This window comes from Balaenoptera ricei, chromosome 9, assembly GCF_028023285.1.
Source record: "Balaenoptera ricei isolate mBalRic1 chromosome 9, mBalRic1.hap2, whole genome shotgun sequence".
Taxonomy (NCBI): domain Eukaryota; kingdom Metazoa; phylum Chordata; class Mammalia; order Artiodactyla; family Balaenopteridae; genus Balaenoptera; species Balaenoptera ricei.
In genome coordinates, this window is record NC_082647.1 from 65,698,546 (window position 1) to 65,713,559 (window position 15,014).

The 15,014-nt window shown below is 37.9% G+C and overlaps 1 protein-coding gene across 1 annotated transcript in view; it reads right to left on the reverse strand.

The window, feature by feature from the left end:
• THSD7A (thrombospondin type 1 domain containing 7A) overlaps positions 1-15,014 on the reverse strand; it is a 455,098-nt gene that overhangs the window by 19,398 nt on the left and 420,686 nt on the right. Inside the window, exons 16-21 of the mRNA XM_059933940.1 lie at positions 13,762-13,895; positions 9,422-9,575; positions 5,890-6,034; positions 4,419-4,534; positions 558-675; positions 165-310 (exon numbers count right to left, since the gene is read on the reverse strand). Of these exons, the coding sequence (XP_059789923.1) occupies positions 165-310; positions 558-675; positions 4,419-4,534; positions 5,890-6,034; positions 9,422-9,575; positions 13,762-13,895 (813 nt within the window). The remainder of the gene's footprint in view (positions 1-164; positions 311-557; positions 676-4,418; positions 4,535-5,889; positions 6,035-9,421; positions 9,576-13,761; positions 13,896-15,014) is intronic.

A 15,014-nucleotide genomic window follows, 5' to 3' on the forward strand; every position in this document is an offset into this window, starting at 1 on the left:
AGCGAGTGCTTGTTATCAAAACTAATTAAACAGTTATGAAATGGCAAGGTACCTAAAATCTTTAACAGGAAACATGCTATCTGTAAGCTCTGAAAATATTTCTGAAACCAAGTCTCTCCAGATAAAGAATACACACTTCCATACAACTTCTTGAGATTGGTTACCTGCACTTGGCATGCAGACCACTGGCTGTATTGCCACCGATAACAGGGCTTCACTGGGCAAGGCTTAGACTGTTCCATCAGGGCAGGGCACGGTCTTCCATCACCCTGAAAGGGCTGGGTTACTGTTCTTCTTCGGATCATTTTTCCTTTAAGAAAAAAAAAGTGCAACCTCAGTGATACACTACAGTTGTGCAAGCATACATCTTATTGGGAGAAGGCATCAAAGACATTTCTCCTGAGATTAGAGGAACCAGTAAGGCTTAGATGTTTTGGAAAGAAAGATACCCTGATGCAACCTTTCTGCAGATTATCTGATATGACTTAAAGCAAGGGGGACATTTAATTTCATATTCCTTGACCATCAGTCTAATGCCAAATAAAGCACAAACAAACCTGTGAGGCCACATGTTTGAGAACACTCTGACCAAGGAGACCAGTCAGAAAGCTGACAGTTCACAGGACATTCCACCACGCAGGATGTGTTCATCTGCCAGTTCTTCTCCAGGCCAAGCTGAAAGGACAGAGGTAGATCTATTTGTACTGACGGGAAGGCATGACCACAGTGCAGTGTTGATGGAAGGAGGAAGGAAGGGCAAGATTGGAGCGGGGAGGAGAGGAGAGGAGAGGAAGAATAAGCAAGATGTATAATAAAATAAAAAGATGTCTGCAGGACAAAGACCCAAACTGTTAACAATATAAAGTGGTTCAATCCAGGAGAGTGGGAGCAAAAGGAACAGGATGAAGAGAGGAGCCCATTTACTCAGTAGACTTATATATTGTTGAATTTTTTATATAAAAAATGAAAAAAGGAAGATTTAATCTCCAAATTAGTTGAATTTCCCTAAAGGAGGAATAAAGAGGTATAAGCACAAATATTTTCTATTAGTTAAAAACCAGGAATATCATCAATATACAGATATATAATTGTATTTTGGGGATATTATTTATTTTTACATGTGCATGTCAAACAAAAAAGAGCGAGGTTAAAGACCAATTGCCACTCAAAACCAAAAATATAATGTACTAAAATAATATAAAATAGTTTTAAAGTAAGCTACCTCTCTCAAAAGGAGGGATGGGTCACTAGAATTTTTATTATGAATATTTTATATACATTTATTATTTTTTAAAAAAGATTTTCCCTTCTAAAACTGATCTCAGCTAACTGTGGTGTAATTGTTATTTTGGCATTAGTCTCTCATCAGATAATAATGTTGTGCATTTTATTGCATTAAGTAGCATTATTTATTTAAGTATTCTACCTTTAAAAAAGGATGAGATTTCAAACTCATCCACTGTATATTCAAACATTTAAAAAGTCAAAGGTACAAAATAGCATTGAAATAGAAAAATTAAGAGCTTGTTAGGAAAGTGCAATTTTTTAAATTAGTAATCCTTGGGGATTTTCAAGACCTTTTTTATTTCTGCATGAAAGTAAGTTTACAGTGTAATTTATAGAGCAGAAAAAGGCAAAAGAAAATTTTTCTGAAATGTTATGCTGCGGTTCAAGTAGAACTCTTGGCTCTAAGTTATGCACTGAGAGAGGATCAGATCAATGATTTATGTACCAGATCCCTCTGTAAACACTCTCATTATATTCTCCATCAGTAATACTTGACAAAGCTGAGTATTTGGTATGAAAACTTTTACCATATCACTCACTTTAAAATTAAATTAAATCACTTATAATCACTGGAGATTAGAAGTTTTAAGGTGACACAATAAAAATGATGTGTTAAATTTAAGGTACCTAATAGTTTCATGGAGAAAGGTTTTAAATCACAGAATTCAACTACTACTGGCTTATTTATTTCGCTAGAGGATTAAAAAGGATGTCTGTTTACAGATATTTTGGGAATCCAGTAGTAAGACATTTCAACTCTGTACTACTTTTTCTCTTAAATTTCTTGTAGCTTCTTTTTCTCCTCTCTATATCTATCTACCTATCTACCTATCTATCTACCTATCTATCTATCTATCTATCTATCTATCTATCCTATCATCTATCTAATCTATCATTTATCTAAACATATGTTCAGGGATAAAAGAATAGGAAAGGAGAAACCAGTTATTAGGTATCCGGTGAATTAATGTCTGAAAAACATCAAAGACAAAAGTGCTATATAAATGCTGGATGGATTTAACCCTAATTTTCCTCTCTGTTGGACAGTAATGCCATCTTTCTTTTTGGCTGTTAGAGAAACAGCAAGAGTTAGCTACTGCTATTGCACTCAATTCAGGGTTTGCACATGTATTAGTAGGTAGGCAATCTACTGGTAAAAAAGATAGCCAGCTTTTCTCAGGGCTGTTATTTAAGTCTACTGCTTTTTAGGGTGGATAAAATGGGATTTGAGTTGTTTAATCCATTTCCTGCAGAGAGTAGCAGTGCTCTCCCTGAATACAGTGTTTACTAAAATGTTATGATTTGAACCCGTCATCACAGTATTCAGACATTATAATATTTGTACATAAAAGTAAATTTATCTAGGCTCCTGGATACTTAAAATTATTTCTCAGGTTTTTACCCACGTTTCACTTAAGAAATAAAAGGCCCTATTTATATCTTTGTCCTGTAGTCATGAGATATTTAAAAACTGGTCTTGTATGATTTGGGTTTAGCTTTCTAAAAGCTCTCAGAGCTATTAATAATTATCTCATTCTGACCCAGGAGGATACTTATATGTGAATTTGCAAAAAAAGAGACATATTAACCAACTAGAGGTAGACCACAGAAAGCTCTCCAGCCTGTATATGACTTTAATAATAATGTTCATTAATAATAATGTTATTTTTATAATGGTCACATCACTTCAATGTTATTAGTTTCAAAGCCAAACTGATTCAGGTATAAAATTTCTGATGAAATCTAAAGCAGTAATTGACTAAGTTATGTTATAAGATGACAGAGCAATTTATTAACTCAACAGTTTGTTTTCAGCACACTTGGGAGCTCTGTTCCCACGGACAGAGATACAGAGAGTTAAATTAGGTCCACAAAGGGCTTCCCTGGTGGCGCAGTGGTTGAGAGTCCGCCTGCCAATGCAGGGAACACGGGTTCGAGCCCTGGTCTGGGAAGATCCCACATGCCGCGGAGCAGCTGGGCCCGTGAGCCACAATTACTGAGCCTGTGCGTCTGGAGCCTGTGCTCCGCAACAAGAGAGGCCGCGACAGTGAGAGGCCCGCACACCGCGATGAAGAGTGGCCCTCGCTCGTCGCAACTGGAGAAAGCCCTCGCACAGAAACGAAGACCCAACACACCCAAAAATAAAAATAAAAAAAAAATTAGGTCCACATGATAATATCAAAGATATCAAATGGATTAAAATATTTCCATCTTGAGTTTTCCCTTAGGAGTTTGAATAATTTACCATGAGCTTATAATAACCCCTAGGATGTGTAGACAGAAGTCATGGTCCCATGTCTACTGAACCCTAATGAGGTTGTAAGTTCCTCCCGGGTGTTGCACGTCTACGGAGGCTGTTGCTTATCTTGGTTCATGTTTAACCCAGTGGCCTCAGATGCAGGAGGAGTCAAAATCTGTCAGGAATGTGGGTGCCCATTTGGTCTGGAAACCAGACAAAATAGTCAAAACCCGAAGTGTAGCTTCATGAAAACTACCGAAGGACAACAGCTATGTTTTCTCGCGTTTCCTAAGGTCATATGAGAAACGATAACATTATTTTTGTAAATTGGAGAATTAACAGTTACAATTCTCTGTACCTAAGAGACACTAATGGCAGACTCTATTCCTTTGTTTGAATTTCAAGCTCTCTCTTATCCAGACCTGAGTCTTAGACTCTCACAGCTGGGTATTAGATCCTAATATCAAAATCTGCTACCAAACCACATGCGATCAATGTTTTGCAACAGAGAGAATAAATGATGGCTCTTGGCAGGTGTCCCAGGCAACACAAAATTCATATGAAATTACAAAAGATGATGAGTAGTCTGATTAAGATCTATTGCCTTTATTCACCTTGATTACTTATTGTTCCCCAAGCATTTCTTTCAGAATAGGCTAATTAGCATACCTTTGGGCTCCAAGCAGAACAAAATACAGGAAATTATGTGTAGAAATCAGTAGTGTTGGACAGTGTCTCTTTTCAAGAGAGTGTTTAGCAGCCTCTGAATAGTGCCGAAAACATCTGCTGGCAACGAGCTGCATAAAGCGCCGGTCAGGTCACTTGGCTCAGCATGAATTGAAATTATTAGGGAAGAATTTACTCGCAAAGACATAACACAGCATCCCCTCACCTCTTCACAGTATTTCAGGTTAACCGACTTGCCATCACTTCGAACACAATCCAACATCCTTGTTTTCATGCCATTTCCACAAACTGCCTTCTCACTCAGCTGGCACGTACTCCAGTCTGGAAGGAAGGGAGCATATCAGAACAGAAGGCTATGTATGAACCGGATTTCAAATGAAACTCAGATGACCTGAATCCCATATTTAATTCACAACTGCTTCCTAAGCCCCGCAATCAATCATCCCACACGCAGAGCGTATGGGTCCCGGCTTTGAACATATCTGGAGTCAAATGGAAATGCTGGCGTTGCACATCGCTACAGGGACTATTCCTGAGGCAGATGTCTCCCTGACAATCTTGCTAGCTAGCTGTTTGGTGATACTGTAGAAATGGCTGTGGCCTGCAGATCAAATGTCATTTAAAAACTTTTTTCCTAACGAAAGTAGAAATTTAAATTTCAACGTTTTTGTTTAAGCAAAATAATCATAATTTTAATGGCTCGTACTTTAGGTAGTTATATCCAAATAAAACTGTCGTTCACTTACTGTCCGTACTGTAAAATGTACACTTATTTATTTCAAAATCACTTTGGCCATATTTATTTAATTCCCTTTATTATATGTCTTTTGCAAAATAATTCTTTTATCTTTCTTTCCAGGGTAACGTAGCATGCCCCAGAGAACTGTCATTTCATTGTGTCATGATAGGAAACTGAAAAACCAAAAGAAGCAAAAAGCCAATCTGACTGCTGTGTGTCACTGTACAGTTTCTGGGGTTTATTTTGGTGTGAAAATTACTTGGGAAAAATTCCAAAATAAGCTTCAGCGTTGCCCTAAGTCATATAAACCATGAAACTCTTCTTTCCTAGAGTATATGCCTTGATGGTATGAGATGAGGGTTTGGGAAAGAAATGGAATTTAGAATAAGCCTTTTTTTCTAAAAAACACTCATCTATCTTTTTTCACCTACACCTTTGATAATATTTATATCTCTGAAACGTTTATATTCTCTTCACGCACTTCTTGGCAAGCTTAAGATTGCTGATGTCTTTACAGCAGACTAATCACGCCTATGAACTGCCCCCACAGAAAGAACTGTTGTCCCAGTATTCACAGTGATTAAACACATTCTGAAGAAGAAAGACATCTTTCAATAAACTGATACCCATGGGAAGATATATCTTTTATGTGCACCTTCTGAAAGTGGGAGGGTGGCTTAAATAGGAACCCTCAGGCTATTCACCGTCTGCCTTAAGAGCTAATGTTTGTGTGATAATTTCATTCTCTATTTTGATGTTTATTAAAAATAAGGCAGGTAAATATTTCTTTCCTTTAATACGGAATTACTTCTGGGAGAGTAAGCAGCATGTCCAAAAGGCACGCAGATGGAGTTGAACAATATTTCCGGAAACGCTGCTGAGCTGACAGACGTGGGATTTGGCCTTTGACTCTATAAGGAGATGACTATTCACGTACCTGTTACATTATAATCATAGTGGAAGCAGTTTTTGTTCAGGTTACAGGGTTCCTTCTCAACAGCATCAGGGCAGGCTCTTCCTTCATCAGCAGGTTGTCTGATGGGATCCGCTGACCTTTGCCGGAAACTGCTTTGATTGCAAGGCTGACAAAGAATAATATAGCTCCTCAGAGAGGTGAACACTCAGCCACACAAGAGCTATTGTATTAGGGAGAGCACTGGAGCAAGAGTTCGAACCTTTGGGACACTGGCTAACTTAAACAATCTCATAACACCTCAGTTTCTTCATCTATAAAATCAAGGTGTTGGATGCGTTTCTCATGTTCCATCTAGCTCTAAGATGCTGGGGACAGGGAATGTTGCCTGCCATTCCAGCACACAAAGAATGTTGCCTGCTGTCTCAGTTCTACAATGATCAAGGCACCAGCCACTGCAGCTGCTGCAGGTGATGTGCCCTGAGGGAAACAGGATGGAGAAAAAGAGGTAGCATTCTGTGCTTTGGATACTGACCCAAGATAGTTAAGATACATGTCCAAGGAATAATTTTCAATGAGCCCAGATTCTTGCATCTTCCTATACACAGGAAAGCACTAAAGTCATTAACTAGAGATGTCTGTTTTAGTGATTAGCAGTAATCTTTTGATGTCTGACTGTATGTTCTTTCCCAGCAAAAAACTCCTGTTTATCCTGGCTCCTCCTTTACCTTTTCAGAGCAGTTCCTCAGAGCTATCTAAAAGGTTGTCTCCCAGGCTATAATCCTCAGTAAGATCCCCGAATAAAGCTTAACTTGCAACTTTTAAGCTGTGTGTGTTTCTTCAGTCGACAATGCTTAAGAGATGTGTCTAACCTGAAAAGATATCTGCACCCCCTTGTTTATTGCAGCACTATTTACAATAGCCAAGATATGGAAAAAACCAAAGTGTCCATCAATGGATGAATGGATAAATAAGTTGTAGTATAATTATACAGTGGAATATTATTCAGCCATAAAAAAGGAGGATTCCTACAATTTGTGACAACGTGGATGTGGACCCTGAAGGCATTACGCTAAGTGAAATGTCAGACAGAGATAAACAAATACTGTATGATCTCACTTATATGTGAAATCTAAAAAACAAAAGAAAAAACAAAACACATAGAAAAAGAGATCAGACTTACAGTTACCAGAAGTGGGGGTAGGAGAGAAGGGAGAATTGGAGGAAAGTGGTCAAAAGGTGCAAATTTCCAGTGATAAGATAATAAGTAGTAGGGATGTAATGTACAACATGATGACTGTAGCTAACACTGCTGTATGTTATACGGGAAAGTTGTTAAGAGACTAAATCTTAACAGTTCTCATCACAAGCAGAAATTTTTTTTTCCTTTATTCTTTTCTTCTTTCTTTCCATCATACCTATTTGAGAAGATGGATGTTACTGAACCTATTGTGGTAATCATTTCACAATATATGTAAATCAAACCATCATGCTATATGCCTTAAACATACAATGATGTCTGTCAATTATTTCTCAGTAAAACTGGGAGAAAAAGAGCCTATGTGTCAAATATTAATAGATACATCAGGGCTTCCCTGGTGGCGCAGTGGTTGAGAGCCTGCCTGCCAATGCGGGGGACACGGGTTCGAGCCCTGGTCTGGGAAGATCCCACGTGCCGCGGAGCAACTGGGCCCGTGAGCCACAATTACTGAGCCTGCGCGTCTGGAGCCTGTGCTCCGCAACAAGAGAGGCCGCGATGGTGAGAGGCCCCCGCTTGCCACAACTAGAGAAAGCCCTCGCACAGAAACGAAGACCCAACACAGCCCCAAAAAATAAATAAATAAATAAACAAATAAATAAACAAATACTTAAAAAAAAAAAGATACATCACATCATCCATACACAAACACATATATATGCTCATATTAATTATTGTAGATCACTAATACAGAAATTATAATCTATCTATTTATCTAATATAGTTGACAGGACCTGAAAAACGGTTTTAAGGGTGAACTTTAAATAACTAGTTATATACAACCTTTATTTTCCTAATATGCACACATGTATGCACACAAACACAACTTAGCGCTAATTAAAAAGACTGGTTGCCATTCTCCTACTGGTACAGTCTTGTTTTGAAAACACTTGGTTACTAAGATCAGAAACAGTAACTTCAAATCTGATGCTATGGAATTAAATAGAATAGAAAGTCATTTGCATATGCTTGTGAAACAGCTGATTCTTAATTGCAATTTAACCTGTATCCAAGTCAACTGCCAGCCCTGTTTTGCTCCTGCTCTATCACTTGGCTGCTAATCAGCATCTTTAATAATGTTAACACTGAAATAGAAAATTAATTTCTCCTTGAAAACATGCATCTGTCCCATATTATATTTCAGCAAATTAATTCCACATTAGATGTATCTTTTCCATGATTTGATGCCATTCTGAAGTGTGTAGCTTTACAAAGGTGCACAAGGGTAAGCTAAATTTCCCACATCATCAGCCAGTTCTATTTCAAGTGACTCTCCTCCCAGGGTCCCATGTAAGAGGCCCTATGGGCTGCTGAAATCTAGAAGCTTTGTGTGATTTGAAACTCTCAGCTGGCTTTCCAGGCCCAAAGAGACTCAAGAGTCAGTGTGTGGAAAGAGATTCACTGATGCACAGCTTTCTTCTTTCTACTCCCTTTCTTACCAGGATCTTTTGCGTTTTAGTGTCAATACTCCTGCTGCCATACCCCTACTGTGTGAAAGATTATTCCTACAATTTAAAATGGATTGGGCAAAAAGCAAGGGATGATAATAACCTGACACCATTAAAGTATTTTTACTAGATTTTCATTCTTTTTCCCTTTACCTGGAGGGAATCGTTATCCCCACTGCAGTTTTTAACATGCTGTGAATTCAAAAGCAAATGTAAAGGCATTTTGGGACTTCCCTGGTGGTGCAGTGGTTAAGAATCCTCCTGCCAATGCAGGGGACACGGGTTCGAGCCCTGGTCTGGGAAGATCCCACATGCCGTGGAGCAACTAAGCCCGTGTGCCACAACTATTGAGCCTGCGCTCTAGATCCCACGAGCCACAACTACTGAAGCCTGTGCGCCTAGAGCCCGTGAGCCACAACTACTCAGCCTGCGTGTCACAACTACTGAAGCCCGCGTGCCTAGAGCCCGTGCTCCGCAACAAGAGAAGCCACCGCGATGAGAAGCCCACGCACCGCAACGAAGAGTAGCCCCTGCTCGCTGCAACTAGAGAAAGTCCACAAGCAGCAATGAAGACCCAATGCAGCCAAAAAAAAAAAAAAAAAAGGCATTTTGTGCTGGGTTTAGGAGGATGGTGGAGGAGCATAAAGCTTGCAAGAGGTTGAGCTGTTCCAGTGTGAGTCCAAACATTGCTGATTTTAAATGGCACAGTCCTAAGAATGAAGTAGCCAAAAATACGCCTTGCTTTGGTAACTAATTTAGTAACCAAGCTATTATTTTCTTAATATTTTTAAAGCTTTAGTGGTTAAGGAATTAAGCAAATTCTACATTAATAAATGGTTAATTGTCTCACCAAAGTGCATCGGGTCCACGGACCCCATTCAGTTATCACACAATCCTCGGGACATGGTAATTTGCACTCTCTAGAGCCCAGAGGCATCTCTTCTGGGTCACAGAGGTAATCCTCTACATGGTCAGAAGGGCCATCCGCCGTGTTCTGCATGCATCTAGAAGAAAACATACCTATCAGTGAAGGAACTGGGACAATTGAACAATGGCCAACCCGTTAAGGTACAAGGTTTTTCATAAGACATCACCATGGAGGTGGGGGATGGGAAGCTTTGAATTTAATGAATAAAATTCTCCAAACATAAAGACGTAAAAGGATCTCTGCCTCCCATACATAGTTGTATAGCTTATGATTTAAAAATCTATGCTTGCATGTATCATCATAATCTTTTAAAGTTATAGCCACTGTGTATACACTCCGTGTACATAAAATACGTGTCTTCCTCTTAAAGGAGAGGGTCATTTACACCCATATATGATGCAGAAACTAATGAGTTCACCAAAGATATTCACAGATGGGTTACAATTTTGGAATATAATGCATGTTTTTCTTCTGAGGAAAATGGTGAATTCCATGGAGAAGGCAGATTCATATATGATGGAAGACAAGGCACGCCGAAATCTCCTAGGGAGAGATTTCAGTTAAGTGGTTTTGAGAAAGTAATTGATGGCATTTATCAAGTTGTTTTGTCATTTCAAAAGTAATTTTAGCTTCCCATCTGCTGATAACCTTAAAAGAAAGGCACAAGTGAAGAGACAATCATAAGAAAAATAGCACAAATTCTCTAAACATGGTTGTTGGGGTCTTCCTATATCTTGACCTTTTTTATTGTTAGTTTTCTTTTTAACAGAACAAATTCAAACATTTTATTACATTTCATTGTATTGTAAGCAGTCATAAAGGGCTCCTTAGTCATCTCTTGGGAATCTAATTAATGTGGCTAGTACCAGACTTAACTTTTACTGTAGTTAATAATCTCTCAAGGCACTTTTTGAATAGAAGAGAAAAACTTTAACCCTCATTTGTAACTCAGAGAAGGTCAACCAAATTAATAGGTTTGGGAAGAGAACTGCATTACAGGAGATGAAAAGGAAGGCTTGAGCTCTTAAGCCTCTCAAACCCATTGCAATGTTTTAAACTGTTGGTTGTATTACATTACCAATTATACCTGGAATGTCAACTTTTCTCAGGGATTTACAATCAGTAGGGACATTGCATCTTCACAAATCTCCTCTGCAGAATCACGTTTCTATACAGTGCTGCTAATTTTAAGAGAAATGTGGTTTTCCTGTGGAACGCATTCAAAGACTGGAAAACTAAGCTGTTGGTTATGTCTTAACTGGGTTTGTAACCTGGAAAAATATCCACACAAATACCCACCTCTGCATTTTTTTGATATTGAATAAATATATAAAAAGTAATCACAAAAATATGCAAATGTAGACAGACATTTATATAGTTTCACTGCTGAAGGAAAAAAATAAATTATAAATTTCGCTGGGAGAATTTTAGTTTCCCAGGAAAAAAGTTCTAGCTTCAGTGGCATTTTAAAAATGTTCTGTTGACAGCAGCTATGAGAGGACATGGCGCAGACGGGACAGTTCAATCTCCAAAGTTGGATTTGCTGCTAAGAAAAGATTACATTAATGTGAGGCCCTGACATGATGTACAAGGATTAACTTGCAAAATTACCTATTGATTCAAAGTTAAGGACAGATGTTCAATACTTCAATACAGATGTTCAATGTTTGTTTTCAAAGGTATTTCTTTTCCTTCAATTTTTATTATACAGGTAATAGATTCATTTTAGGAAAATCACAAGAAATAATAAAAATTCACTACATTCTATCAGAGATAACCACTCTTAACAGACCACTATATTTAAACCTATATTTTCATTTCATTAAATAGGAGCAAACTTCACCTACTATCTGTACCATTTAGGAAAAACATCAACAATACATTATAAAAATCTTTTTGTGTTATTAACTGTGTTTCTAAGACATAATTTTTAATGATTACATTTGAATTCCATCATTTGAATGTGCCACAATTGCTAAAAAACCTTTCTTGTTGACATTCAGATTATTTATGTTTTATTTATTTGAGTTGGTATTAATGATATTTTTATCACTGTAGAATAGAATAAATATTTGGATCAAGTCTTGAGCCCAAAGGAAAGCACTTTAAGTTCATTTGCTTTCTTCAAATTCCTGGCCTTTTCTCCTTTCCATAGGAGAAGGGATTATGCTGTGAGAATACTGAACTATTTTAGAAAACCACCACCAAGTTGGAGGCCAAGGGTGGGTCCAGATGCCCACCACAGTTGTAGCAATAAGGGGGTGCATTGCCTGCAGAAAATTCAAAAGCAACAATAGAAATAACCAAATCTGTTTGGTTTTTATTATCATCATGTGCTGGCAATTCTACAAAAATGTTAGTGAAAAAATATTCCTTCCCAGCAGGGGAAACCACTACTATTACTCAGTCTTTGCTATGTCACACCATCCTAAAAGAGAAAGAATGAGATATTTTGAAACCTGCTCTCTTATAGACTCTTCTGTCCTGAAATGTCACCCAATGCTTGCATCTAACAGGACATTTGACCTTAATTAGCAGAGGGTAAGGTCTGGGAGGTATACTACTGAATCAAGAAAGAAACATTATTACACAATCAGAAATTCCAATCAATACTGATCTTCTCTTTTCTCTGTTTGCATTAAAAATGTTTACTGGAAAAATAAGTTGACCAGAAAAGTTACTTTGTTTAAGATGTGTTTGGAAATGTTGAGAATACCTATTCACAAAGCAAAAAGAAGCAACACATACACAGATAGCCGAAGGGAAAGCCGAAAGAAGTTCTTTATTATAATTTTTCTACTAACAAAAAACACAACCTGATCAAATTTTTAATATAAGAAAAATATTTTTATATTTGAAAGAGAAATTTTAAATTTGGCAGAAGATTGGTAGAAAACAGAATCTCTGTCTTTTTCTTCCCTGTTTCCCTATTAACTCATTACCTCCACCCACCTCATCCACCTTTAAAAGTTACTCCGTAAAATAACTGGAGAGTTCAGATGGGCTTTTGAAAAAAGAGATAGAGACTATTTTTACTGGAAGAAATGTTTTACATAGTGTGCCAAGGTTTTATGATATAAACGATAACTTGTTCTACTTTCCTATTGAAACAGATTAAGAAATAGGAATCTTAAAATTCATGAAAAGTTATGTCATGAGTGAGAATGGGATTCTTCACAACAGGAGTTCTCAGGTTTGGGATGTTTTCATATTTTTCTTTACTGTGTGTCACTCAGCAGAGTTAGAAGAAACTGGTTGTAGTTAAAGAGTGACAAGAGACTTGAGTTTGAATGCAACTGTCCCTTTACTAGGTGTGTGCTCTCAGCACATTACTTAGTACTTCTGAATCTACTCCGTAACGTGGAGATAATAAAGCCTCATATATTTGTTTCCCAGGTTTAAGACCCTTCAGGATCATATGTAGATGGTGTAGGGATAATTTAATGAGTTAATTTAATCGTATTACAATTATTACAATAATTTAATTGTATTAGGTTTTAGGGAAGTTCTGTGAATATGACACGGTCTCAGTTTGGAGAAACAGGATTTAATAAATGGGACAGACATGTAGATGGATCTTTCAAAACAGTGAGGGGTATGTGGGATACTATAGAACAAGGCTGCTCAGTAGAGCTCTCTATGACAATGTAAATACTGTGCTGTCTCACAGAATTGCCACTAGCCACCTCTGGCTATCGAGCACTTAGAATGTGTCTAGTGTGACCGAGGAAATGCATTTTATTTAATTTTAATAGATTTAAAGTGAAATAGTCACACGTGGCTTGTGGCTACCCTACCGGACAGTGTGGTTCTGAGAACAAATGAGAGGCACGAGCCAGCGGGGGGTTTAGGGAAGGCTTCCTAGAGCAGATGAGAGTATTCAAAAGATAGCCAGTTTGATACAAAGGATAAAGAGTTTACAAAAGATTATCACTAAGATACAGTTAGAAATATATCTGACCTTTAAGGAAGAAGTTACTGGGGTTGGAAAATCTGCATTCATTCACCTCACATTCAATATGCCGCCCTTTCCCTGCAAGAGTACCTTGAAGCAAAGCTTCCTAAAATCAGAAGGCAGAGGATGATAAACTGCTGTTGGAAGCAGATCCCTTTAGAGCATTCTATGAACACAGACTCCATAAAAGTAAAATTGAAGACAATTTCATTCAGGAGATTGGGAGGAGGGCAAGCTCACGTTGGCACATGAGAAATCAGGACGTGGCTGTGCCTTTGCTTCTCTGTGTTACTAGGCTTGGCCTTACCTCACTTTTCGGGTTTGCACGCCCTCTCCACAGTTGTCCCGCATGTTCACAAAGGTCACCTTGCAGATGCTCCATGGCTCTGTAACCCATATGTACTGGCTGCAGTCACTGTGGCAAGGGACGACCTCATACACCTGAAACACACACGGTTCTCAATGACCTCACCTCACGGAACCCCATGAGGTGAGTGGGAACACTTCATATCACAGTTATCATGATATTCTTGTTTAGCTACTCTGAAGCCTTTCCTTTACTGTTCATTATTCTAAAACAGGACTATAGAGGATCTCTTGAGAGTTCTAGCAGTGAAGGGAACGGCTAACTGTGTTGTATCATGCTGCTCCTCTATCACATTGCAGCTGGAGACTGGACCTCATGGACCACATCAGACACATTCCGTACTTTCCTAGACTGACCCTTACCACACAGTATTGTAATTTCCTGGGCCATATGTCCTGTTCACAGTTTCATGTGTCTTCAATACTTAGCCCAGGGTGCTCATATGTCAGGCATTCTATAGAGATTTGTTGAGTAAGATGAATAAATGAATAAAAGAATTAATGAATTAAGTAAGCATATAAAAGTAGCTGTTTTCAAATAAGTATAATTTGGCCTGTTTTCCAAATAAGTATGTATACCAATAAGAATTGTGTGTGTGTGTTCCATATATGAAACTAAATTAAAAGATAAATGATATGAAATAAAGCTATCTTAAAACTAACTAAACCTTGGAAGCAAGGTCTGAAATTGGTCTCATATTACACGGGTACTAAGCAGTGAGGGCCACATAAAACAAAGCAAATTGTCTCTGCTCTGGTGCCCATAAAGGCTTGCAGCCCCAGGTTTGGGGTGGTGTGGTTGGTTGTTTCAGGATTTTTAGCACAATGAACCAATTATGCTCTTTTCTCAGTGAGAAAGAAGAATGACTAAATAAATGAAAAAAAGGACCATAATCCACTGCAACAGAGCTGACTCAACCATTAAAGAAAATTGTCTCTTAAAATCATTTCAAAATCTATGATAACTCTTATTTCCTATTTTACACACACACACACACACACACACACACACACACACACAAACTACATGAATATTTTATATAACTATTTAATTCCAGAAAATATAGATTTAAATAGTCCTTTGGAGCCATTCTTTTGTGCAAATTTTAGTTTTACTCAACATCCAAGTAAAGTGAATAAAGTTGACCTATTCCACACAGGAATAAAAAGTGTGCACTGTTGGAGTGAGAATCT